General features: G+C 39.5%; 1 protein-coding gene across 1 annotated transcript in view; it reads right to left on the bottom strand.

Moving 5' to 3' along the window:
• Positions 1-25,899, bottom strand: part of ldlrad4b (low density lipoprotein receptor class A domain containing 4b) — a 75,255-nt gene that overhangs the window by 25,968 nt on the left and 23,388 nt on the right. The window contains exons 2-3 of the mRNA XM_066683212.1: positions 23,769-24,409; positions 10,904-11,044 (exon numbers count right to left, since the gene is read on the bottom strand). Coding sequence (XP_066539309.1) covers positions 10,904-11,044; positions 23,769-23,808 — 181 coding nt within the window. The 5' untranslated portion in view covers positions 23,809-24,409. The remainder of the gene's footprint in view (positions 1-10,903; positions 11,045-23,768; positions 24,410-25,899) is intronic.

The raw sequence follows: 25,899 nt of genomic DNA, 5'->3' as shown, positions 1-25,899 counted from the left end.
GTAGACTGGGCTCAGCTCTATTGCATTCCAGTTGGAGGCTACTTTGCTTCTACAGTATTATGAAACTTGGAATGTCCACTAAGAAAGGGGGGAAGGAAAAAAATAGTGAGAGGAATAGAGACAGGGGAGAAAAAAATAGCAGTAGTCAGATTCTGATGGCATGTGGCCAGCTCTCCTGCTGTCTGCTGTGCTGTTTTTTTAATAAACCTGTCAGCAGCTACACGCCAACAACGTCGGACCCATACTGACTGCAATGACACAAGGGGCAACAAGATGAACATGTCACAAATTACATCTACACTAGAGGTGTTATAGTGACCACACAGCTCAGCTCAATAATAAAAAAAAAAAGCACATTCAGTGATTTTAAATGCATCTATCTCAACCTTTCAGTGCTCCAAACACACACTGATCAGCTAGACTTAACATGGAGAGACCAAGCCAAGGGCTATTGCTTTAAGAATTTCCTTGTATTTCCTTCTCCAGGTTGCTCCATGACACAGTGTTATAAATGAAGCATCATACTATGTCTCGCAAACCATTGTGAAATATTTCTTATCAATATATACCCATCACTTACACAACTGTTTAGTAATATTCAGCATTGCAACATTTTACAAAATCTTAGAAGTATTAACATTTAATGCCAATGCATACAGGCATGATTTTAAATACTTAAACTCAATATCCTGAGTACACTATTTATGGCATTTTGGCAGATGCTCTTATCCAGTATTAGGAGTCTTGCCCAAGGATTCTTATTGGTGTACCACAGACTAGAATCTAACCCAGGTCTCTCACATCGTGGTGGTATCTCAGCACTTTACCACACCAACAATAATTCTTAATGTGGATAATCATTTATTTGCCAGTGAAAAAACGATATATAACAAAGCCAAAAACCTGTGGATTTTTTGTCACATTAAACAATGCAAATAAATACATGTTGCCTTTTACCTTTTATTGCCTCTGTGCTCAAATGGGAATAATAACCCTTAGTCATCAGAATGCATGCACATGATCAAAACCTATCACAGTGCCTCCAACAATGAGTAATAAGGGCACAAATCTAAAGTGCCACGCTTTTTGATATTACAATAAAACATGGTTTTGCTTTATATGCTGATACATTTACTTTGGGCAGTGTGGACATGCTAAATTTGAGTATGTTTAAATGAATATTGCCAACACCCTTGGATGTACTTTAAATATTGGCCCACAAAATGTTAGGTAACAGAGGGCTAATGGAAAGTTATACTTATTTTCCTACAGCTAGATTTACTTTAACAACTTCAGCAGCGTGTTTTCCTCTCAACATCACTAATTGCTTCCATCTATTCACTTGAGAGAGCAGAGTTAACAGGCTGGAACTCATCTGGAACTCGTTCCAATCTCTGCAGGAGCTTGAGAATTCAGTGAGCACTGAATGCTTTCTGCCTATGGCAGTCAAACTTAGCCATTGATGAAAGATGAGGTCCAGCCATTGGTAAATATACAGGTACAAATACCACTGTTACATGAAAACATAATTTTCATGAAAAAGAAATGGGTCAGTGACACTGTGGGTACTAACGCGCTTTAATTCTATTACGGTGATGGAAGAAATTCAAGAAGCATTTCCAGCTTTGAGGTTCACGAGGCAGTTATGTGAAGGTGAAGAATAAATGACAGATTTCTTTATTATGACTGATAATGATGATAATGACAAACCTTCTGCCTATTAAATGCCTTTAAAATGTTGTGCACTGGTAGGCATCCAACCTTTTTTATGCCTGTATAAAGACAACAGATTTTTTTTTTTAAATCTTAAGAACTTAAGACTGGAGAACTTTCCCCAAGTAGGAGAAATTTTTTGTCTTTCTTTCTTTCTCTCTCTCTGTCTGTGGGCCTACACTTCCGGACCCAAAACACAACCCCTAGTGAATACACAGAGGGCAAGTTTTGGCAAACCTGCTGACACACACACACTGTCAAAGATTAACACAGATTTTACATAGGCCTGTACTGGGAACTTTCTCCAGCTGCCAACTTCCCTTAATGAAAAATATTACACTGCCTCTGACATATGAAAAAGAAATATTGAGGGGAAAAAAAAAACCTCAGGAAGAACAGACTGAACCTTGCCAGCCCACCATGCCCAGTCAGCCGCGCCAAGGGGGGCAGTCTGAACACCCCCACTGGAGACTAAATTCAGATTTTAGGCCAGTAAATCTGCTCAACCGCAGAAACACTTGACAGTTCCCTGTACTGCTTCGACAACCTATCCAGCCTAAAGACCCACAGGTAAACGTTTTACACAAAAAAATAATTTTCAAACACATTAGGCTAGTGGGAAGGACACCACCTTATGTGCTCCTAGTCAGACTTCTTAAGTTTTGATATGTTGTGGTTACAGATTTATTAGTTCTTGTTCATTGGAATGCTCATTAAAACTAAAACAACAGTGAGAAGACCAGCTTTGTTCTGTCTCTTGTAGCATGTCATAGTGAGTGGAAATTTTGATAGCAATCCTCATCAGATTTCTCCTCCTAGTAAGAAGTACACCACTGCTATTCAAACAAATAAAATATGACTATAATCAAGCATTCTAATTTTCAAGACTACGACTTTCTGGGGGAAAGAAAAAAAAAATTCCCTTGTCAACTATCAATGCAACAGTCACATAATGGAGGCATAACATTCAGTGGAGATGAGGAAAGGTTTAATCTTCAGGACTAAACATAGGGAGGCACCAACCATCTCAGGAGTGCAGAATCTTAGCGAAAAGACATGTACCATTAACATTTTAGCAACTTCAAACTGTTTCCTGGTGTCGAGAGCGGAAAAGTGTGTGAAGAATGTGTGTTGGGGGTGGGAGGTGGTGTTCAGTGGGCAGATGATGAGACTGCTAACCATGGTAACACAGGCAACTCGGAAGATGCAAGACTGCTTAAAACGTTTTGCCAATAATACTGAGAGAGAGAAAGTGAGAGAGAGACATAGAGAGAAAGAGAGAGAGCATGAGAGACAGACAGAGCGTGAGTAAGTAATTGGGTGCTGAAAATGAACAAAACGTTGCATGTGGCAGGACTATTTCTTAATTCCATGCCATACCTCAAAGCTGTTACACCAGATCAAAACTTTATAAACCCCACCAATGTGAGAGATTCACAGGCAGCACATTTCCAAGTGATGTTGGGCAACAACGATGTTGCAAACTTGGTGCAATATTGCTGGGCGCCGCCTATGGCCTGGAACTCAATCACCTGCTGTAAACCACAGAACAGGCCTCTGTCAGCATACTAATGCTAACACAGCTGGGTCCTTTTAGCTTGGCCGCATCATCTGCATCTCAGCCCCTAATTGGCCAGTTTGATGGTAAAGCTGGGTCTTTTCAGTATGGGTTACTATAGGGTAGTCTATTCACTACTGTATCTCTTATTCCAGACTTACTCACACCAACATACAGACACACTAGGATAATACACAGACAAATGGCTGGACTTCAAACACACTGCCTTCATGTTCATTTCCTCTCTGTGTGGCCTCCCCCCTTTGCCTCATTTTCTTTTCTTGTTTTTCAGTGGGTTTCGTTCTGGCCTTTGAGGCAAAAAAGAGAGTAATGCCTAAGACTTGTCCATTTATCGCCATGCTTTCTTCTTTTTTTCTCCCCCCCCCTCCTCTGTTGCTCTCCTAGTCTTTGAGGGGGGGAAATTGAGAGAGGGAGCTGTCAGTTTCCCACCTTTAATGATCCCAGTTGCATCATTAGCCACCATAACCATGCAGGGTCAAGCTTACTGTGGAACGAGATGGGGAGGGGGGTGGGGGTGTGAAGCTTTTTTAGGGTTGTTGGGGGGTGGGGGTGCGTCCTTCGTAGTGGGTGGCTCACAGGACAAAATGACAAAATGACAAAGAGAATGGTGTAGAAAAGAGCTCAGCAGACCTCTGTGATAAACAACCCCAGACCCCCCTGTGATTCCTTGGTCAGGTGACACCTCCAATATCCATCGATAATGATGCTGACAGTAAGCATCTACTGAACATCACGGCTGAACGATGTGTGGGGTACACAGATTAAACGAGACAGATTCAAAGAACAACTAGAAGCAGAAAAGAAAGATCTTTTACACTAAAAGCACAATGTATAAATCATGTGACTTATTACAAAATGGAGCATGTTAAAAAATGGCTCAAACATTTAACAGTAAGCAACAAATACTGACTGTAAACACTTACACTTGTTATTACAACCATTACCCGTTCTAGTTTATTTTAGTATACAAAGGAACCAGACAAATTCATGGCTCTCAGTACATTTCTGGTATGTCATTGACGTCCCTCTGAAAACTGCATGATAAAAAGAGCCAGAAAGTTCATTAACCGTGTCAACACTGAATTAATCTCAGGATCAAGAAACTGAGTGTTTCTGGACTGCATGACCAAATTACACTCTTGCTTTTTGCAGTGATCTCATAACTATCCCAGGCATATTATTCCATCGCCACACCACATGGCAGGAAATATTTTCAGCAACGACAAATGGGTAGCAGTTAGAACACAGCTACGTCTTACTTTTACAAGACCAAAAAAAAACAAGATTCCTTTTCTTGTCAGTCTTTTTTGTAACCACTGTGAAAATGGCTGAGTCCTTGGTTTCTCTTATTATTCCACATATCTTGCTTACTGTCAAGATTTCAAAAGCTAATCTATGGTAGGGTATTTCAAATTAATGTGGGATCTCATGAACTATGCAGTGTTTTTAGAATCAGTAATGAACTCAAAGTAGAAACACAGGCATCATTTCGAATGACACGTTCCTCTGTTTATCACTAGTATGCAAACAGCAGCAACCAAGCTTCCAACGAATCGACAAAAACATCACACAAGTGTCTTCAGTAGGTCACCGGAATTCAACACATATAAATAAATTGGACTACGCAATTATCACTTGGTTAGTTGATATGTAAATCCATCATGTTCAAGTCTGGAATGCCTTCAATAAGCCACCAACATCCAAGTCATCCGCCATCTTCAGAGAACTGAATTACTTTTCTACTATTGGACATCAAAGAGACAATGAGCAATAAAGAGAACCAAGGAGATCACAAGAAAAGGTGCTTCAAACGTCTCTAAAAGACAAAAAAAATTCATGAAAAGTGACAAAACCAGTTTCAGATTCATTCAAGCCACATTTTTCACTGGTCACAAAAAAGCTCTCAAAAGACATTTTCATTTGCATTCAGCTCCTTGTGTTTCCAGCCCAGCATTCCAAGGAGCAAAACAACTCCATCAGCCACGTACTCTTCTCTCTCTCTCTCCAGGAACTTCAATGCCCTCGTGCCTGACTTTGCCTCCCTGAGAGTAATGTTGACTGCATAGAGAAGAGGTGACGTCGGTTTGGCAATGAGAAAGTTAGCATGAGAATGCAGTGGGCTGTGCTTGGCTCAGATTAGCACGAGATGATGAGGATTACGCATGGAAATCCCAAACTCAAACAAACTGCCGGTGCTCTTCACTCCAGACACGACTCAATCAAAGCAACTGAACGTGACCTAGCTGACCCCCTGACCCCGGTCAACCTGGTTATAAACTATTGCAGAGAAAGGAAGGATTGGCAACGGAGGACACAGTGGGAGGGAGGGTCAAAAGGAAGGTGAGAGCAGGCAGGAGATGGCAAAAGTGACCGAAACAGAATGAGGGTGAGACACCATTATTTAGAGCCCAAAATATTATAAAACAAGAAAATATGAAGCAAGAGTAAGACAGGTGTCCCTAAACATTTTGTTTTCACAGACTCTGACTCACCTGATTTAACTAAGCATCAGCAATAACGCAGAGGGATTTTAGATTGAAGGAGATAAAACAAAACAAAAAGTGTATATTAGGGCAGGTTCTGTAGTGTCATACGTGACAATATGAACATAACAGAATAAAATGTCAGACAGCACAAAGATGGAGTGCGTCTCACAGCTGTGTTTCCCGGTGTAGAAGATGGAAGAGCCCTAAAATAGGAACTGAACAATTTCTCGTAATTTCGCCGTAATTAAATTGCTGAGGTGTAAACAGCCACTCTGTGGTTTACCTAGAAATTGAACAGAAACGTACCAACTTTCTTTATAGTCATGGTGATTGGTACCAACTCAAATGTTATGTACTATCCAAAAAAACACCAATCTACATGTTTGAGCTGTAATGATGATAATCAATTACTTCACCCAGAAGCCCACAACCGTTAAGTCCATCATAAAATAATGTCTCAGACACCAAAAACTATAAAGACCACTTGTTGTTGTCTAGCTCTCGCTGGAGTCTTTCATTGAATATCAATGCTTGGAGATTTTATAAGTTGCTAGTATAATGGAGGTCTCTATTTTGCCATGTAGTCAAGTCTCTCTGGGCAATCAGTGCTCTGCAATGATTACATGTCACATTTAGTCCTTGTTCTGCTCATTTGGAACCTCAAGTACCCGATTCCATGTATTAGATTTGCCTAATGGAAAAGCAGAAGAGTCGAGTAGAGCCTAGCCAAGTTACATAGGGCGCATGCAGTGGAAAAGCACCATTAGTGAGGTTTAGTACTTGTTTTCAACACCTCCCTGCTAGGGCTCCCTGTTAGGAAAACTAAAATCCACTCGAAAATAAAAGGGTATACTCTCAGTTCACTGGGTTCATTGACCAGTTTACTGGGCATTGTTGTAATGCAGGCAAAGCTATAACCAATGAACCGCATCCTGGCATAAATGTTCCCTTTCCTCCATGGATGAAGGGCAGTGTGAAGAGCTTCGGAGACTGCGGTGCACACAGATATGTTTGTGCAAAGGGTGAAAGGAATCAGGAATGGTGTTATTGATGTGTGCCTTTCAAGTACTTCATAAACACAAAAGTAAGTGGCACCAGTTGGTAGTCATCTTAAGATTTTTTTTGGGCAGTAGCAAAACAGTGGTCCTTTTGAAGCCCAATAGGACAATGAACGAAGTCAGTGAACAGTTGGAAATGTCTAAAAACAGCTGCTCAGCATAGGTTCTGAAAAAATTTGTCTGGCACAGCAGCATAACATGCTTCCCTTACAGTTAAAGTTCTTCTTTCAGTTCTCACTATTTTACAAGACAGCAAACAGCCCTCACAGCTTACACAAACTTTGCAAAAGACCTGGAGGATATGAAAGCATATAACATGCAAGACATTTGAAGGAACAAAAGCGCTTTATACAAAAAACAAAGGCAAACCAGGAGTAAGAGAAGTAGTCAGAAAGAGGAAAGGGGAAAAACTCTTGTCAGTAGACATTACAGAGAGTGAGATGTGTCTGTTACTGAAGCACTAAGTGTCCAGCTGGCCAGTTCTAGAAGAGACAATCTTCTCTGTCTCTCTACCACCCTGGAGAGCCATTAAAACATGCTTCAAAGTGTGCCACTCTCAGGCCCCTTCTGAGGAATGAGGCACTAAAGGTTTCTCTAGAAAGGAGTAAAGCAGCTTTTAAACACTGACCTGAGATCAGCTTTGCAGCTTCTGGTGCAGAACAAAAGCTGTCATGTTTATTCAGTGCCACTCAGATAGTCTACTTAAAATAATCCCCTAAATCACATGAACAAAAAGACTGATCTGAAAGCAGTGCAAGAAAGAACAACAGAAGCCCATATCTGCATATGAATGCCCAATAGCCTGTAGCTCTGCATGGGGGGACTGAGGGGGCAAAATCATTGAGTTCCCCCATCAGTCCGCCCAAGTCCCCCCCATGGAGAAGCCCCACACCGAAACAACCCTGTCTGGGCACGCGAAGGTGAAAAAGCTCCTTAAACCATGGTGGCCCTCCAGAGCTGGGGTCCTCTTCGCTTAAAGCCACGGGTGACCGTAGCCCAGGGGAGCCCATGCCCATCTCCTGCCGCGCCTTTCAGCTCGGATACTTGAACACACTCGTTTTACGCTTCATTGATTGAAGAGTCACACTGGTGAACATGCAGAGCAGCTGCAGACCGGCCCTGCCGTTTGATCCAAACAGGGCTGTGGCTTTCAGGCCCATTAACTTAGTAGTGGCCGAACGCAATCACAGATCAGAGCAACACACGGCAGTTCCAGAAGTTGGTTTGTCAGAAAGAGAGAAGGAAATAGAAAATTGGAAATCTTTTCAAGCTAAATATCCACTGTTGTATACTTTGGGGGTTGTTATTTTTAAGGGTTGTTAATTGAAGGCAATAGCTTCATATACATCCCAATATGGCAACTTAAAGAAATGTTGAAGTGCATGCCAAAAAAATGGCACCAAAATAGTTCCAATACTGTTAAAATTCATAGAAACAATTTTAGGGAGAATGCAGCACAACAATTTTGTGGTTTCAGACCACTGTGCCCTGAATATATCCGTTTCGGCCAAGAATTGTAACGTAGGTGCATCACAGTCTAATTCTTGTGGAAAATTGCTGAATGAAGCAGTAGTGAGATTTTGTCTGTTGCTGACAGCAGCAGAGACAAAAGAACTTGGAAAAACATTGCTTTTGTTCTTGAACCTGATTCACTGGTCTTTTATACAACAGTCAATTCTGAGTCAACCTTTAGCTTTAAGGGGGTCAAGCCCAAGACAAAGCCGAAACCAAGTGGTGGTTAACAGGGACTGATGGAAAGAGCATGAGCAAGAAGATGAGAGATGAAGACAAAAGAAAAATAAATCTAATTAAAGACCAGTTCAACCAAAAAAACAGAAGGAAGGACAAAGAGATGACTAGACTACATTTACAATAACACGGCACGCTAGGTTTGCAAATGGGCAGATGACTCAGTTAAATATTCTAAACATCACTGGACACCCATTCTCTCTTTTTCCACTTATCATGCACTTTGGTCTTTTTTGCCACAATAGCTATTCCACCATGCAAATGGTTGTTCCTATTTGTAACAAAACATTATTCAAATACTTCCTACCAGCTCCCAGCAACAACTTTCTGGTAATGTGTTATTAATATTCCTTATTTTTCCTAAATGACATAGAAGCTGAAGAAATTAAAACCTAATTTGTTGTATGTAGCAAGGGAATTTATTTCAAGGTCATCTAGTCACAGCCACATTTCATCTTCTAGAAATAAATCGCTATGGCATCTTGTGAGGAGTTTGGTGTGTTCTCCCTGTGTCCGTGAGGGTTTCCTCCCATGGTCCAAAAACACATGTTGATAGGTGGATTGGAAACTCAAAAGTGTCCCTAGGTGTGAGTGTGTGAGTAAATGTTTGAGTGTGCGAAGGACCGGCTCCCCCTCCAGGGCGTGTTCCTGCCTTGTGCCCAATGATTCCGCGTAGTTGCCGAACCCACAGCAACCCTGAAGTGGATAAGCTGTTACAGACAATGAATGAACGTTATGCAATTCAAAAACAACAGATCCTTAATGATTTTTTTCAACATTTTTGCACGTTAACATAAATGTTTATTGTTTGTACAGATATACATAACTAAAAATTCTTCATTAATTTCTGACACACACATCTTGATCTCTAATGTTTCCTTTAATATTGTAACTGACAAGTATACATACGATTAACCCATTTTATACAGGTCTTTTTATGTGCACATAAGCTTTGAATGAGTTTTATTTAAACATAAACTGTAATTCAAAATACAAATATTCAGCTTTTTGTTTTGACATTTTAAGTAGCATTAATACAGCATGCTAACGAATGATAACACTGGAATAATAATCCATATAAACCAAAACTCATGCATACATTTGGATACAATATTATGCCAAAGAACAGCACACATCATTGTACATGATTGTGCAGCACTTTTTCCCTTGACAGAACTCGTTTAATGAAGTTATGAATACATTATTTTCACTTTTCAAACTACTTAATGTTTAGTTGTTTTTTTCTCCATTTGGTTTAACACTGCAACAGTTACCATAACATGACAAATAAGTTTAAGAATGTTGAATTTTGAATCACAATTATATGTTACACAAATAACTTTAAAAGTTGTCCAATTTTCTTTTGTTCATTATTATTTAGGTAGCTGCTGTTTTGTTTGTTTGTGTTTTTTCAGCAACTGGCATTCAGTTTATTTGTGAAAGGTTAACATTTATTCCTTCATTCAATTTCTATAAATCCTTTATCCTGTTCAGGGCTGCAGTGTGTCTGTGCCCTACCCAGAATCATTGTGTGCGAGACAGAAACAATCCTTGGACAGAGTGCCAGACAATCACAGGGCATCACATGCTCACACATTAACTCACACGCTCACTTTTATGGACACATTTGAGTAGTGAATCCAATAGACTGTGGAAGGAAACTGGAGCACCCAGTGGAAACTCAGGCAGACACAGAGAGAACACATCAGATTCCTCAAAGACAGTGACCCGAAGCGCACTTTGACAAAGACAGAGACACTACCTGTTGCGCCTCCGTGCCGCCTGAGTTGACAGTTAGTCAAAAATGGGACTGTGTGGCAAGGGCAGTTAATATGTTGCGCATACTGTAGGATATGCCTCTCTGGTGGCAAGATAAGTGTTCTGCTTTTAAGGTTTTTGTTTTTCCTCCTCCACTCTCTTTCCTATTCTCTTTGTGTCCTTAAACTAGTACTAACAAAGGGCTAGTGCACATCAAAGCTACTGGCTGGCTGCCACAGCCTCTGCCTGGTGTCCTTCACCCAGCCTATTGATGTAGCAGAGCTCTAAAATGCACTCTTTCTCTAACTCTCTCCTCTTCATTTCAGAACAAGAAGAACAGAAGATGGAGAGACTCATCTGAGCTTCATCTCAACAAACAGAACGGCAGGTGGTTACAGGACCCGTGTACTTACAGCATTCTGATGAGCACTGACTAGAAAGTAGCAAAGGCATTGAGAAGTGGAATGACTCCCACAGCAGAAAAACAGAGTCAGAGACAACAGCGAAGCAGAAGAGTGGGATATCAACAACAGGGGATTTGAACAAAGAGAGCTACTTACAGTAGAGGATGGCAGGCGGAGGGTGCTGGGTGGACACGGGGCAGTTCTCCTCATCACTGTTGTCTCCACAGTGGTTGAGCTGATCGCAGACCAGCGAGCCGAGGTCCAGACACCGACCATTAGTGCACAGGAACTTGCACTCTGAGAGGGAAGAATGAATAGCATGGTTGTAACGTTCAGCTGACCGTAAAACATAAAAATGACCAAGATGTGCTTCCATTTTGACTCACAGCCTCAATTCAAGACTTACAAAAAGGGGTAGAAATCAAAAGCCAAGCCATTCAGCATTGACCTTTTATCCAAATTACCTACAATAAAATTTATATCAGTAAGCAACAAAACTGACTTTTTCTATAAATCAATCACCTATTGGTTATTACTTAGATACGTAAACTGATCTTTATGTCATCTACTAATTCGTCATGATCGTAGAGGACAAAGTGAGACAGACCATTTAAAATCAATATAAAATCAGAAAGGATCCATTTTTTGCATAGCGAATTCATGCCTTTAAAAATAGTAAGTATATTCATGACACCTCTTAAAAGACAACATTACAGTAGTGTGTTTTATCGACACCTCCAAAATTCACCTTCTAATCCCCTAACATATAATCAAGTGACTCCACAATCTCCTCCTTAATACCCTGAAACATATCACAAAATGGAAGGAAAATGTTTCTAATTCAAAGTGAGCTTAACATTTTTCCTATGGACATTTTATTCTTTAAAACAGTAGTGACACACAAAAAAAAAAAAAATATTGCAACCCATGAGAATCGAAACGGACATTCAGAACTTCCAATCGAAATAATTTTGTCTATATCGATTACATCAATTTTTTAACTGTGTTTTTTGTTCTTTTATTCTGTTATGTCCCCACTGTGTGTTTATGTACTGTCCCCACACTACCAAGCTGTAGTCACGTTATTCTGCCCCTATCTGCCACATGGAAACAACCTAAACGCTGAGGCCAATCAAACGACGTTTGGACGTGCTGTGTTTTGACTATAATTAAGTCACTGAACAAACATAAGTCAAATGTAAATGCTGAGAAGAGACAGTTTCAGTGACCAAAGCACAATCACACAGCTCAAAAAGAGAGTAACAAGCTCTCAGCAACATAAGAAAAATATCCCATATTTAATGAAGCATATTTATAGTACAAACCTTGCCACTGAACTTTGAGGGTCAAAAAAAAAAAATCGTTCATTAATCATAATTGTGTTAAAATGTACAATTAATTACAATACTGATTTGTGCCCATAATCGCCCAGCACTAGTGCATCATATTTACATTACAGATTTCTTTAACAATATGACACATTTAGTGTTTCCTTAAACTACTCCAACAACACCCAACCAGTTTTGTTGACTAATCCCTGATACTTCTATGAGAGTAAACAGAGAGGTTGAAGTAAGTATCTATACTCAAGACCATGTAATGGTGTACGATTGAAGCTGAGAGGTTGAAGTAGACCTACAAGGCAAAATTAGCTCTTATACTATGTCATTCAGACAGCTGACTTCACTGTGGAGGTGCTGTGTATCAAGATCCTACAAGCAAAGCTACTTTCGCACAGGCACGAGGACCATGGCTCATAATGTATATCTCACATAAAGCTCTCTCCCCGTCTAACCACAACACTCATCTTTTCTGAAATGAGCAGTGTTCACCACAGAAGGCGGTTTATAATCGGCCTGACCCCAGCTCCAGGGACATGCTCCTAATGACACGGCCCTTTTCTCCTCCACATAACACAACAGCTTGTTCTTCACTCGTCTAGACAGAGGGAGGATTGAAAACAGAGGTCCTATTTAGAGACCAAAGCAGCATGACCATTCCCCATAGCAGTGCCTCTCTGTCCGCCTGCCTGTTTGTCCATCAGTCTGTCTGTGTGTTTAAGGGAATGACCACTGATGCACCAGTGCTCTGGACAGTCACTCCCCACGTGCTTGGGTTTACAGCTCAAGCGCATCATGTAAATATCATATAGAACCATATTGGAACTCTATTTATGGGTAAGACTATATATATGAGAGACAGAGAGAATACCAACTAAATAACTGATATCATGTTAGGGTGTATTCCTTCTTTAGATTCAATGTAGTGTTTAAATAGTTTGAACATGACAGAATACGATTAAGTGTAGTGATTCCATGAAGAATAACTCATTTTAAAGCTTTGTACTTTTAAAGAAGAAAATCATTAATATAAATATTCTAAAATTACAAGCTGAATCACATGGAAATCATCATGCTTTCATATTCTACTGAAATCAAAATACCCATAAACTCTATGGCCACAGTTTGAGAATCTCCTCAGGAAATCTATAAAGCAGTGGTGTCAGAAAACATCAAGACCAAGCTAAGCAAAACTTAAATCAATATTAGCTGCAAACGTTACCAAAGGCCATGATCTGTCTATGCTGAAATGCATGTATTGTTGTACTTTGCTACTGGAGGATCAAGAGGGTATTAAATGTCAGTCTGACAACTTGATACTGTTGCCTGCAATGATACTGTCAGAACATAATACTGTTGTTACAGAAGTGCCATTCTGATGTTATTGGGTCATTCATAAAGCAAAGAATGCTCATTTGCATGTGAGCTGGCGCCTGTGATCCAAGGCTGAGCTTATTCAAAGTACTATAATACAGACACTTTTCATTATAGAAAAAAAAAACACATTTGTTTTGAACAGCGACTGAATGGATCTTAATTTAAAATTCTATGTTTAAAAAAACAGATCAATATTATAACTGCAGCAGGAGCGAACACACATAACTGATGTTGTAAACAGAGCAATATTTTGGATCAATGAAAATGAATTAATTATCAAATTTTGGTAAGAACTAATTCACCTTGCTTAATGTTCCAGCCTCCAGCATTTACAAATTCTAGATTGATAGAATGAGAAAAAGAGGTCCTGTAAATTACAAGTGAAAATCATCTGTAAACTCAAAAAAAAAAAAATAATAAAACCATTACTTTTCTAAACATAGACTGAAAATCTTGACTTTCAGAGTTTTCAAGCAAGTCTGTGTGCCTGGTTAAGAATATCACCCGAGTCTAAATCTGTTGAGGCTGGCTGTGGAGCGCAGGCTTGAGGTGTAATAAGACAGCAGATGTCATCTTTAGCATTAAGTCACATATTCTGCAGACCAGTCAGTCATTAGTGACTCCTTCTGTCTGGGCTGCACCACCACTCGTACATGGCCGCATGAACACAATTACAATGCCTTACACCTGGTGACCTGGCAATTTAAAGTGGTGTTAAACCATTAGACCAACAACAAAAAGGCAGGTGTCTCAGATTAACAAACCAGAGGACACTACACAACACAGCAACAGACTGTTACATTAATTAACGTGACAAAAATACTCTCCAATTCTCCTCAGAATCACCAACAAGAGCCAAACAAATACAATGCTGCTTTAAACAGCTACAATCCCTTTACTCTCAAGTTTTGCAATAACACCAAGGGATCTGGAATCAAAAGGAGCAGATCTGTTCTAACCATGGTATTAATCAACACATTCAGTGCCTTTCTCCCAGTTCTGATCAGTAATGCATCCAAGTGTGTCTCAGAAGGTCCAAGGTATTTAAAGAGAAATATACATACATGGATTATTGCATCACTGTGTATTAAAGGCAACATTCACAATTTTAATAAATCAAAAAAAAAAAAAACAAAAAAAAAATTTTACTTATAAATTTCATAGGATTCTCCAGTATCTTTGCATGCTTAAAACCTATTTTGCTTTTCAACACTTAGAGTTCTTTCTGTTGTCTAAAAACCTCCAAAATGCTGTTGTACTGCTGTGAGAATAGAGAGAAAGCCTAGTATATCAGACAAAGACCCCCCCATGCCTTTTTTTTTAAACAATTTATTGACACTTGGGATTCATAAACACATCAGACCCATTTTGTTATGTAAAATTTATTAAATGTTAATCCACCAATTAAACACAAGTCACAAATATGTTTCACTGTTCACAAATGAATACATCCCAATCTGTGTCTCACAGTCTGCAGTTTGAACAAATACAGTCACATTCACAAATGCATGTTTTTAGTTTTCATTTCAGTCTTCGACCTTACAAATACTGGCAATGTAACTTTAAACAAAGGCATTTATTTTCACATAAAATTGTGATATATCTAAAAACATGTATTTATGAATGTAACTGATTTTGTACAAATTGCAGACTGTGAGACATGGATTGGGATGTATTCATTTGTGAATAGTGAAACATATTTTTGACTTGTGTTTAATTGGTGGATTAACATTTATGCATTTGTAAAGTATTTTGGGACTAATCTCTCTCCATACGTTTTCAGCATGTGAACAGACAAGAGAGCTAATAAATGATAAAAAGTATTTTTTTATATATTAAGTGAAGAATCCAAAAAAAGAAAAAAAGAAAAAATCTCACTTGGGAAAACACTCCACACTCTTATCATTGCTTCTGATTTTGAACTGGTGTCTTACTGTTGTAAGATGGCAATCAGCCCAATGTCACCGGTTAAGCATACAGTATCATGTGGCAGAGAAAACAATGGATGAATGACTCACTTTAATTCCATCCTCATCATGAGAGTAGCACTAAAATCAAAATTAACTCAAAGTTTAATAGGACTGTACTAAGCTGTTGGAAAATTTCTCCTCATCTCAGTAACAGCTTTTTAAAGTGCTCATCTAAGGCGTGGAGCTACTTTCCCCTGCCAGACCTTATGCAGTTATTGCTGATACTCCACCCTCCCAAATGATATCATTCTCATTATGTTAACAAGCATTTGCATGGGAGCATCTCTATAGCTAAACCAACAGGCTTCCAGCTACAGCTAGCCACAATGGTCCTGGGATAACTAAAGCAAGAATCTCATCACTTTATCTCAAAGCTCACGTTAAACCAAACATTAGTAACTATTTATACAACGGCAAGCTGCCGAGGAGTGACACAAACTATAGAAAGACACAATAAACACGCATTACGTGGCCAAGGTGTGAGGACACTTACAGTTAATGAGTTCAGCCATTATAACCACACCCATCGATAACATGTAAAAGAAAACAACCACCCAGCCATGCAATATCATCAGAGAATGGAAGTAGTTCAGTGACTTTACTTTCATCTACATACCATCTTTCCAACAGCTGTTCTCCAAATTCATTCTAGAGCTGCTGACACATTTGTACGCATTTTGAATACTCCTGGTCAAATGACTTGTTAGAAATAATGAATAATGAAAATAAAGTAGTACACATTATTTTTGGCAAAGTTTATCAAACTGTTAAGAAAAAATCCAAATCGGGTCACTTGTGCTAGCCCAAGTTTTATTTTTCTCTCCCCCTCAGAACACTACCTGTTATATGTATCTGTCTACTGTAGAGAATGTACATAGATACTCTAAGAAAATGTGTGTGTGTGTGTGTGTGTGTGTGTGTGTGGAGGGGGGGGACAAAAAGAGATCAATAAAAAGATAGAGGTAGAGGGAGCGAAGGCCTCTGCTGTGTAGGAGACTGAGAGGAGTGGTTTAGTATGCTGCTCCGTATCTGCTTCCCTCTCTCCCTGCATTCCATTCCAGGCAGGGGAGAAAACACACAGCCTGCTAGAGAAGGGGGTGGGGGGTAGGAAGAGGGCAGGAGAAGGAACGACTGAAGGGGGAAAAAGGGTGTAACATCATAAAAGATAAAGCCAAATAAAACTGAGGAATGTGGCGACTGAACTGTACACCTGCATGACATGCTGGGAAATATGATAAAGGAATGGCAAAGAGGAGAGGAAGAATGAGGGAGCAAGAAGGAAAAGGAGAGGGTGGGAGGTAGCCAATAAATAGTTCAGGAACTTGGACTGACCTTGGCCTCCTATGTCCTGAAGCAAAATCTCTCTCTCTTCCTCTCTCTCTCTCTCTCTCTCTTCCTCTCTCTATACCACAAGGACAGCCAGCTCTCCGCCTGCTACTCCCAGTGAAACTCATCTCTTCTGCATGGAGAATGGCCAAACCTCAACTACATTTCCAATTGCTCACATAGCTTTATCCAGACTAGCTCTGAAATATTTTAGCAGCCACCAACCTGAATCACTTACTGTGAGAGTTAGGTATGTAAATGAGTATCAGCATGATTTAACGACAACTGTCGGACAGTACTTAACAGTCTAATCATTTCAGCTGCCATCAATCCAACATTGGTATGTACCAACAGAAAGCAAACACATGATGTTATGAAACATATGCAGAAATCCTCTTTGTTCTGCCCCATATATGTCCACTGCCAAAAACAATATTTTCAGTGCTATGCTGTGATAGCAACAGGAGGATTATTTTACATGTCACAAAAATCATCATTGCAAAAGAATATAAATGTACACAAACAAAACTGAATAGCCCTTTACATTCATTGTTCAGCAGTGTCATAGTGTTATCTGTTTAAATATTGATTTCACGCTGGTGAACCTCCTGATTCTCCAAACCTCTGAGCTTGGGCGGCATGCTCATGCTTCAGATCAATGTTTTATGAGTGTTTCTGATCAATTATTTCTTTTCTGCACAAAACTTAAGTTCGATCTTTGAGGTTAATTTTGGTTTTCAAACTGAAAAGTCGGAGGAATACGGAAGAACACAATCACAACAGGACAATTTCTGTGATCCTATGTGACTGTGACCGACCTATGTTTTGCTGCTCTCCAAGCAACCGCACTGTCTTAAACTATCAGTTCCAACTAACGAATCCCATGGGGGAGGTGGGAACTCCTGTCAGATGATTCGTAGAGGCTCTCCTCTTTGAAACAAAATATGTTTCACATAAAAAAACAAAATAATTTTCTTGCACAACAGTACCTCCGCATTTAACGCATCCATGGCCGTGAACACCCAAACACAAGCACACTGGGGCAGTGAGCACACACTTAGGAACAGCATTTTTCTTCATTCCAATCTTCCCATTTTTTAAAATTTTCTTAATAATAATAATAATAATAAATAAATAAGTTTAATTTATATAGCACATTTCCCAAACTTCTCTTACCTTTAGGCAGAGACCAGGTTCATTAAAGTGGAGTCAGATTACACTGAATCCTAATGACATTCATTCATTCATTATCTGTAACCGCTTATCCAATTCAGGGTCGCAATGGGTCCAGAGCCTACCTGGAATCATTGGGCGCAAGGCGGGAATACACCCTGGAGGGGGCACCAGTCCTTCACAGGGCAACACAGACACACACATTCACTCACACACTCACACCTACAGACACTTTTGAGTCGCCAATTCACCTACCAATGTGTGTTTTTGGACTGTGGGAGGAAACCGGAGCACCCGGAGGAAACCCATGCGGACACGGGGAGAACACACCAACTCCTCACAGACAGTCACCCAGAGCGGGGAATATCCTAATGACAGTTAAATTTGACTTTTTTTTAAAAAATAACATGAAAAAACAGCTGAACCAGACACTTTCCTGAATGAAGAATTAAGTCTATAAATGCTATGACAATTCTGTTTAAGAATAGATGCAGAATTTAAACACAGGAAGCACTTAAAACTCCCATTTAAAAAAAAAAAAATAAAAAAATAAAAAAAAAAAATAAAATAAAAAAAAAAACAGAGCCCAAACTAGTCAAATTCAAAATAAAGTCAGAAACAAATAATCTTTCCACTTGAGCTGAGTATTTAAAAGCAGTCTACGAATTCTTTTTTTTTTTTTTTTTTTTTTTACTAAAACAATTTAATTACCCACAAGAAATACACAGATAACACCATAATATAAGTGTGTGGGGTGTTTCAGAACATTCAATCACCATTCATTTTTTTCCCCACCTATGTCCGATTCAGTGTTTTTTGCGGATATCGTCTCCAATATGAAGAAACTGACTGTGAGGTACGCTAGAGTCTAATTCAACATCCACCACACAAGCACACACCTTGGTGTTCAGGCTACAGCACAAGCAAATTTTCAGGTTTGTCTTTCAGGGTTGTTGTAGAAATTGTATTCTTGATTAACACACAATCAGCCACGTAGCCACATAAGTGCCTCTTCCACATCCAGGACATTCAGGTGTGGATCATTTCATCAGACACTGGCTAATTGCCAGCCAGGCTTCACTCAAGTGCTGATAGAACACATAATGTGATTAGTCTTCAAGGTGAATTGGGAGAAATCTTGCATCAGCACACCCCAATTCCTTCTCATGTGTCTGGTCGCTTCCTGTGAGAACACACACCCAGTCTGCTTGTGTTCCCGTCTGGTTTAGATAAATGCCTCCATGCATAGGGCCATGTTTCTGCACTTCCTTAAATCATGAATATGTGCTTGGAGAGGGTGAGAAAAATGCAGCAGCTTCTGACAGCTGCAAACAAAATCAAAAGACTTTACTGGTGTGTCAAGCATGGCTGTCAAAGGCTACGGTGCCCATCAAAATTACTTTTGTATGTGTATAAAGGAGACTGGAATATTTGTCCATCACTGATAGTCCCAGGAAAGCCACCCGTTTCAAGTGTATAATAAAACAAATTATAAATAAATAAATAAATAAATAAATAAATAAATAAATAAATAAAGGGCAAGTCCTAAAAGCTACATAGATTGCAACATACATAAATTTACCTTAATCATGTTTTGCAAAGCTGCAGCTTTTTGTCTTTAGCACGAAATCTGTTGTATGTCGTACACATGGCACAGCTTGTTACCAGATATCCATTCCCTTAATGATACACTCAAAGTACACAGACTTGCCAGATTCTGTCTATATACGTACGTACATATGTACTCACTGGTATGCAAATGCAAACACATCCCATAAGCCTTGCTCAACTTCTATCTGTTAAACAGCATCTGGTCTGTATCATGTTTAAAAGTTTATTCTATTGCAAGCAATCACAATGCAGCAATGCAGTGTGAAAGTAAGACTGTGGTAGGAGTAACCTGAATAATGTCTTAAGGTGGAAAAAGGGACTGAAACAAGCAAGAGCAGAGAGTGACATTCTTCCGTCTCTTAAAAATTCGGGTTGTTGTTGTGTGAATATTACCAGGGGATGCCTGTGTTTTTTTGAAGGGGATCAAAATGTTTGTAGCACATTTAAGAACACCTATTGCTGGGAGGACACCGTTCTAACACTCGAAGAATGGCAGACTCAAGATAACAATCGATTCTTAAAACCAAAAGGGTGGACAAATTCATTTCTTTTGTGCAATATTCTATTAAATACCTATCTCCTGTTTTTACTGGTGTGTTTTGTTTAATGCTTGGTCTGACTGAATGTATAATAAACAAAAAGCAAAAACTGATGTGGCTGAAACCTCATACTGAGACTAATACATCATGATGCACAGACACATTGTACCTCGAACCAGCACTACATTCTGGGCAGTCCGTGTCAGCTTCCTTTGCGCTACTAGACTTATCAGATGAGCACTTCTCCACCAGAGTAAATCTCCCCACTGCTAGCACTCGCACACTATGCTAGGCACCAGTGGTAAAGTAACCTTCAGACCAAAGCAGTTTTGATCTCTGAGGTGATAAAGTCTTTGTTTATCTCTCGTATGATCAGTTTGCCTGCCTTTTTAAGTTTAGTACCCAAGGCAACGCATTTGTCTGTATGTGACAGTAGCTTTCTTAACAGGGTGATCTATTAAATCCGGTTGTTTGCAAGACTGTGTCGTCCATTTTTCAAGAAGATCTCAAAAGATGTGTTTCCTACATTCAAGCATAAAATGTTCATTGTGTCCAACTGTTCCCATGTTTCAAAGACTGCTTTTGTCTTATATGCAGTGGCTTCAGATTGGTTTGCAACATCACATCATTCCATCCGTAGCATGTTGGTATACAGTTTGATTTTTCAGAGGCTTTTGGCAAAAGCCCCCATATCAATCCATCACAAAAAGCAACCACAGGATTAGGTCTGGTGTGATTAATACAACATAGCCTTATAGCAATTATTTGCCTTACTGTTACTGCCTATATTAGTTTATATATATATATATATATATATATATATCCAGTGATATTATTTCAAATCTAAAAGAAAAACCCACGAATACGAAGTAAGAGCATTTCCATTACCACGACTAAGAACAAATAAATAAGCTCACTGAGTGCAAGGTTTTTGCTTCTTGACTCTTTTACAAATACAGTCTGTGGGTGGTCTCTGATCAGTTCAAGGCCTTTTAGTTTGTAATGCAGAGGCAAAAATGTTAATAAAATCTGGTGCTTATTTGCCTTCCCACAACATACAGTGTGTCAAAAAAGGCAGCAGAAACAGTGCCTTTAAAAACTCTGTCTGCTTCTGCTCTTCATGATGCCTCACAGGAGACAGATCTGGACCTCAGGCTGGTCAGTCAAGCACACACTCGACACTGCTGTAGCATGTGCAGAATGAGGCCTGGCATTATCTTGCTGAAACACCCACAGACGTCCTGGGAAAAGATGGCACCTTGATGGCAACAGGTGTCTCTAAATTCTCAATAAACGCCTCCACATCAACAGCATCTTCTCATATTTGCAAGACACACACATGCTTCTTTTTGTATTAGAGTGCTTGTGGCTACATTTCTTATGCAGCGGCAGACTGGGTAAAATGAAAACTTTTTTCCAAAGTTTCCTTAAATTATGTTCAGCAAATGGTGAAAGACCTGAACTCTTTGTGCTCTTGCATTTAGAAATGTTCTTGTGTGAATATCTGACAATTCTCTCACAAGACTTTTGGCACAAAATGGTGAGCCATGACCCCTCCATGGTTGTAAGGAACGAGCCTTTAGTAAATGTTCCTTTTATTAGCATTTTATATTCATCTTATTGTGAAATCGAAAAAATAAATAAATATATAAACATATTTATTTTCACCCTTATTTTGTCTCTGTCCTAACCTTTTTTTGAAATATACAAGCATCAAATTATAAAATGGTTTATACTGTAATCAAGGTGGTCAGTGAAAGCATTGAAAATCTTAAAGTTTTAAATAAAGCCTGAAGAGAAACAACATATAGCAGATTCTTGTTCAATATTAAATTGTTTTAAAATTCCCAGCTTTTACAGAAACACGGAATATAAATTTAATCTTGTTTTACACGCCACACAAAGTGACCTGCATAGAAGTGGAAACAAAATCACCAGGCTGTTTTTAACCTTTAAATGACCCTCATTTCGTGCTGGAGGAGCAGGTTTTTATTTATTTAGTTATTTTTTTTTTTTTACCCCTTCCATCTTCTCTATAGGTCTACTACATTAGTCAAGCTACTTTGATTGGGTAACTGCACACATCGCCCCAGTCAGCAGAGTGGCCACTGGCTGAGGAAAAGGCGGGATTTCTGTAGATAGTTGAGGAGGTTATAACAACACAGTGCTCTTAGTATACAGCAGTACGTTAGTACTAAACACTGGCTTCGGCACCAACACAGTGCACAGTGTGTCAAACAGGGTCATTTGGTGATTAGCCACATTTGCCCAATTGCTTAGTGCACCAAACAGGGAATAAGAAAGCAATTTAAGATTTAGTCTGAGAGACATTAAGAAGCACAAAAAAAGAAATTCCTGTTAACGATTAATTTCTGTTTTCATGAAAGATGGTAGATTAGACCGTTGATTTTTTTTCTGTCTTAAGCATTTAGGTATTTTTGCACCTGAGCTTTTTATTATAGAACATTTATTTTGATATTTTTTGTATGTATATGTATATAAATGTAATTTATTTATTAAATCCCACGTTCATTGGCCTACTGAACAGAGGGGAGAATTAACAGTTAAATCTTTACCATTCAGATCATAAACGACAAGTTTCCAATCCACAATGCTTCAATATCAACGCTGTTCAAGGAAAACCATGCATCTCCATATTTGTCATTTTTTTACTTCACCACATTATTTGAACACAGCAGCTGTCCTTCAGTTTATGTGAAAATTTCAGGAGGAATGAAGCAATAGCTCAAAAATAACTTGGAATAAATCTTTTTACACTGACTTCTATTGAAATATAAGTTTTTTTCCTTCTCCTGTAAAATGGATATTTTGGAGATGCATGTTTTTCATTTGACAATGATCTGTAAAGAACCATCATTATTTTAAATATAAATATAAAATAATGAAACAAAATAAAACAAACAAACAAAAAAAAACTAATAATAACAATAAAAAAACGATACATTTTAATATTGGAGGTCTGACGTATGTGATATATCACTACAATCAAATGTCAAATGCCAACTAAAGTCAACAAAACTGGAGTTCAGAGGCAGCTTTCTCACCTGATCTGAACCCTGAGTAGTAAACACACACCCTTTAACCTTGCAGTTATTGATCGCACTCTCTGTGTCTCTCTGGAGTAACCTCCACACTGCTCCCCTGGGGCTTGAACTCACATCTCTGCTGCACTGTCACGCACAGTATGTCAGCTACAGCACACAGCCTTTACTGTACAGAAGCCCATAACAGTGAGGTAACTGAGTCCAAGCTGAAATGGGTAGCCAACGCCATATATTAAAAAAAATGACCATGTAAAACAGATTAGTACATGTACTACACAAATTAACCAGTTTATGCTCCAAAGGCAGGTCCCTCATATGAGAAATACCATGTTTAAAATTGGTTTATATACAGAAATTCATACATTCAGGTCACTAGGTTTCAGCAAAATGGCTGCTTCATAACTTGAGGAAGAATCACTGGAGTAAAGGATTGGCTGCTTTAAGAAATTCAGCGTTTTGCAGGAACAAATCAAACTTAGATTTACCAGCAGCATGCCAAATGTGGTGCTGCTTGATGCTATTTGAGGACAAAAACTTTTTAAAGCCAGGCAAGCAAGTAAAAATAAAATGAAATGTGTCCCTAAATAAGAAATGCTCCCCTCTCCGGAAATGCTCCTTACCTGTGAAAGCATTTGTGGCCGGCAGATCAGCCTCCTGCATACTGCTCCTCCAGCACACCGCGCGTCCGTCGTTAACCGGTCCGATCCTGTGAGGGCTGCTGGAGACGACACAGCCACCGCACTCCCATCATCCTCATCTCAAGAGTCCATAGCTCTACAGCGCCGGTTCCAGTACCGGTTCCGGCTATGTGCCAGCTGATGACCCCTTCATAGGCAGCACTATGCAAAAAGGCTAGCTGAGCTCAGGGACACAGGGAAATGACGCAGAGCACAGCCAGATGATGTGTGTATTCCACCGAGGTCAGGGCAGGGTCACCACAGCAACCTACACACCTCTACTTCAGAGAACACCGTAAACCCCCCAGCCACAGCACACAAGCCATGGCTGCTTTAGAGAGGGATGGGGAGAGAGAGAGAGAGGAGAGAGGAGAGACAGAGACGGAGAGAGATCCAGACAGGTAGATGCGCTGGTCAATGAAGGTGTAGTGAGGCTCTCAGGTCTAAGGTACTGGAGGCAGGTGTGTTGTTGCTGCTGCTCTCAGGGGAGTGAACCCTGCTCAGCAGCTCTCTAATCAGAATGCCAGCTCATCCCTCAGAGTGCAGCGTCAATACACTCACCAGGGAACGTTGAAACACCGTCACTGCAGCAGAAAGAGGGAGGGGGGCAAGTAAGTCAGAAAAGGGGCAGTGAAATAGGTGAAAGAGAAAAGGAGAGACAAGAGAATACAGCAGAGAGAGAGAGAGAGAGAGAGAGAGAGATATTAGTATTAGAATAATTTATCATCATGTACACAATGATTAACAACTAATTGTACCCAAAAAGACATTAATTCTGACAAAATAAAACACATACAGAAGAACAGATTGCATGTGAACTGAAACCGAGTTGTGGTGGCCTGAAAAAGGGAGGCAAAGGAGTCTTGCAGATAACCCGACATGCACGTCGAACGGCACACCAAGAATACACTCAGAGGCTGATATTTTCTCTACTACATAAGACAGTTTATATTCAAATACTGTAGATGATGAGCCTAATAACAATGTTAACAGAACAGTAACGGGTGTTCACCTGAAATGTCCCTTTGACAGAGGTGTGCAATATGAGAACATTGTTTCATTATACATTTTGTTGGTGTAATAAACAATGTTTCTTTTTAGGCAAACTGTAGACATGAGTGTTTACAGAACACTGAACAACTGCATGTGTCATTACTAATACAGCATAATTAATCTATAACTGGTATTAGCATCAATGTGACCAGAATGTTTGATAAACATGTTAAATTTGGCATTACTGGTCTAATGTTTGTCTGACAAAATATTGCGAGATGTCATTAGGGCTGAACAATAATTCAATATACAATCGCAATATGAAATATTTCAATAACAATGATATGACAAACACATTTTCAGTATTTCAGTATACATTATTAACAACATCTGTCACTGACTGACGTTCATCACAGGGCACTGACGTCAGTTCAACGCATTCAATTTAAAATTTAGTTTAAAAATGTTAATATTGACAAAGCCAATATGTTTGACGGTGATGTAATTTTCTTGTTTGTTCTTGGAAGTTTTTCATTGGATTTTATATGGAATTATATTGTATCAAACAAAATAAAAAAAATATATTGTGATATATATTTTGACCATATTGTCCAGCCTAACCTGGCAGTTTCTTTCGAGATCAGGATGTTATTTTAGCCTTCCAAAATGGATTACTGTGCTATGGCTAACAAAAGCAGTCTGTCCTGAGAACTTCATAAGCAAGCCCCAGCCCTGCTGCAATGTGCTGCCTAACCTCAGATGACCCAGAGAGCAATTAGGGGTCTCAGCGTGTGACCGGCTACCCGCTCTGATGTAGCAGTGAGTACTCAATAGGCCTGGCCCTGCCGAGCATGTTCCCTCACCTCACATGAACCACACCGCCCAGCTGCACGGGGAAAACACACTCAGCCAACACGCAGACGCTGCCTCAGAGGAGCTTGAGCCTTGTTCTGTGAAACAATCCAACAGCGTCCAAATCAAACAGATACACGTTCACACACACATACACACCCTGAGGCCATTTAAGGACACTCACTACTTTGTAGATAGGGGAGACCAAGGTACTACAGACTATACACAC

Source organism: Hoplias malabaricus, chromosome 10 (assembly GCF_029633855.1).
Source record: "Hoplias malabaricus isolate fHopMal1 chromosome 10, fHopMal1.hap1, whole genome shotgun sequence".
In the NCBI taxonomy this organism is placed as follows: domain Eukaryota; kingdom Metazoa; phylum Chordata; class Actinopteri; order Characiformes; family Erythrinidae; genus Hoplias; species Hoplias malabaricus.
Note: the sequence above shows the minus strand (reverse complement) of the source record. Positions and strands in the feature narration are given on the sequence as shown.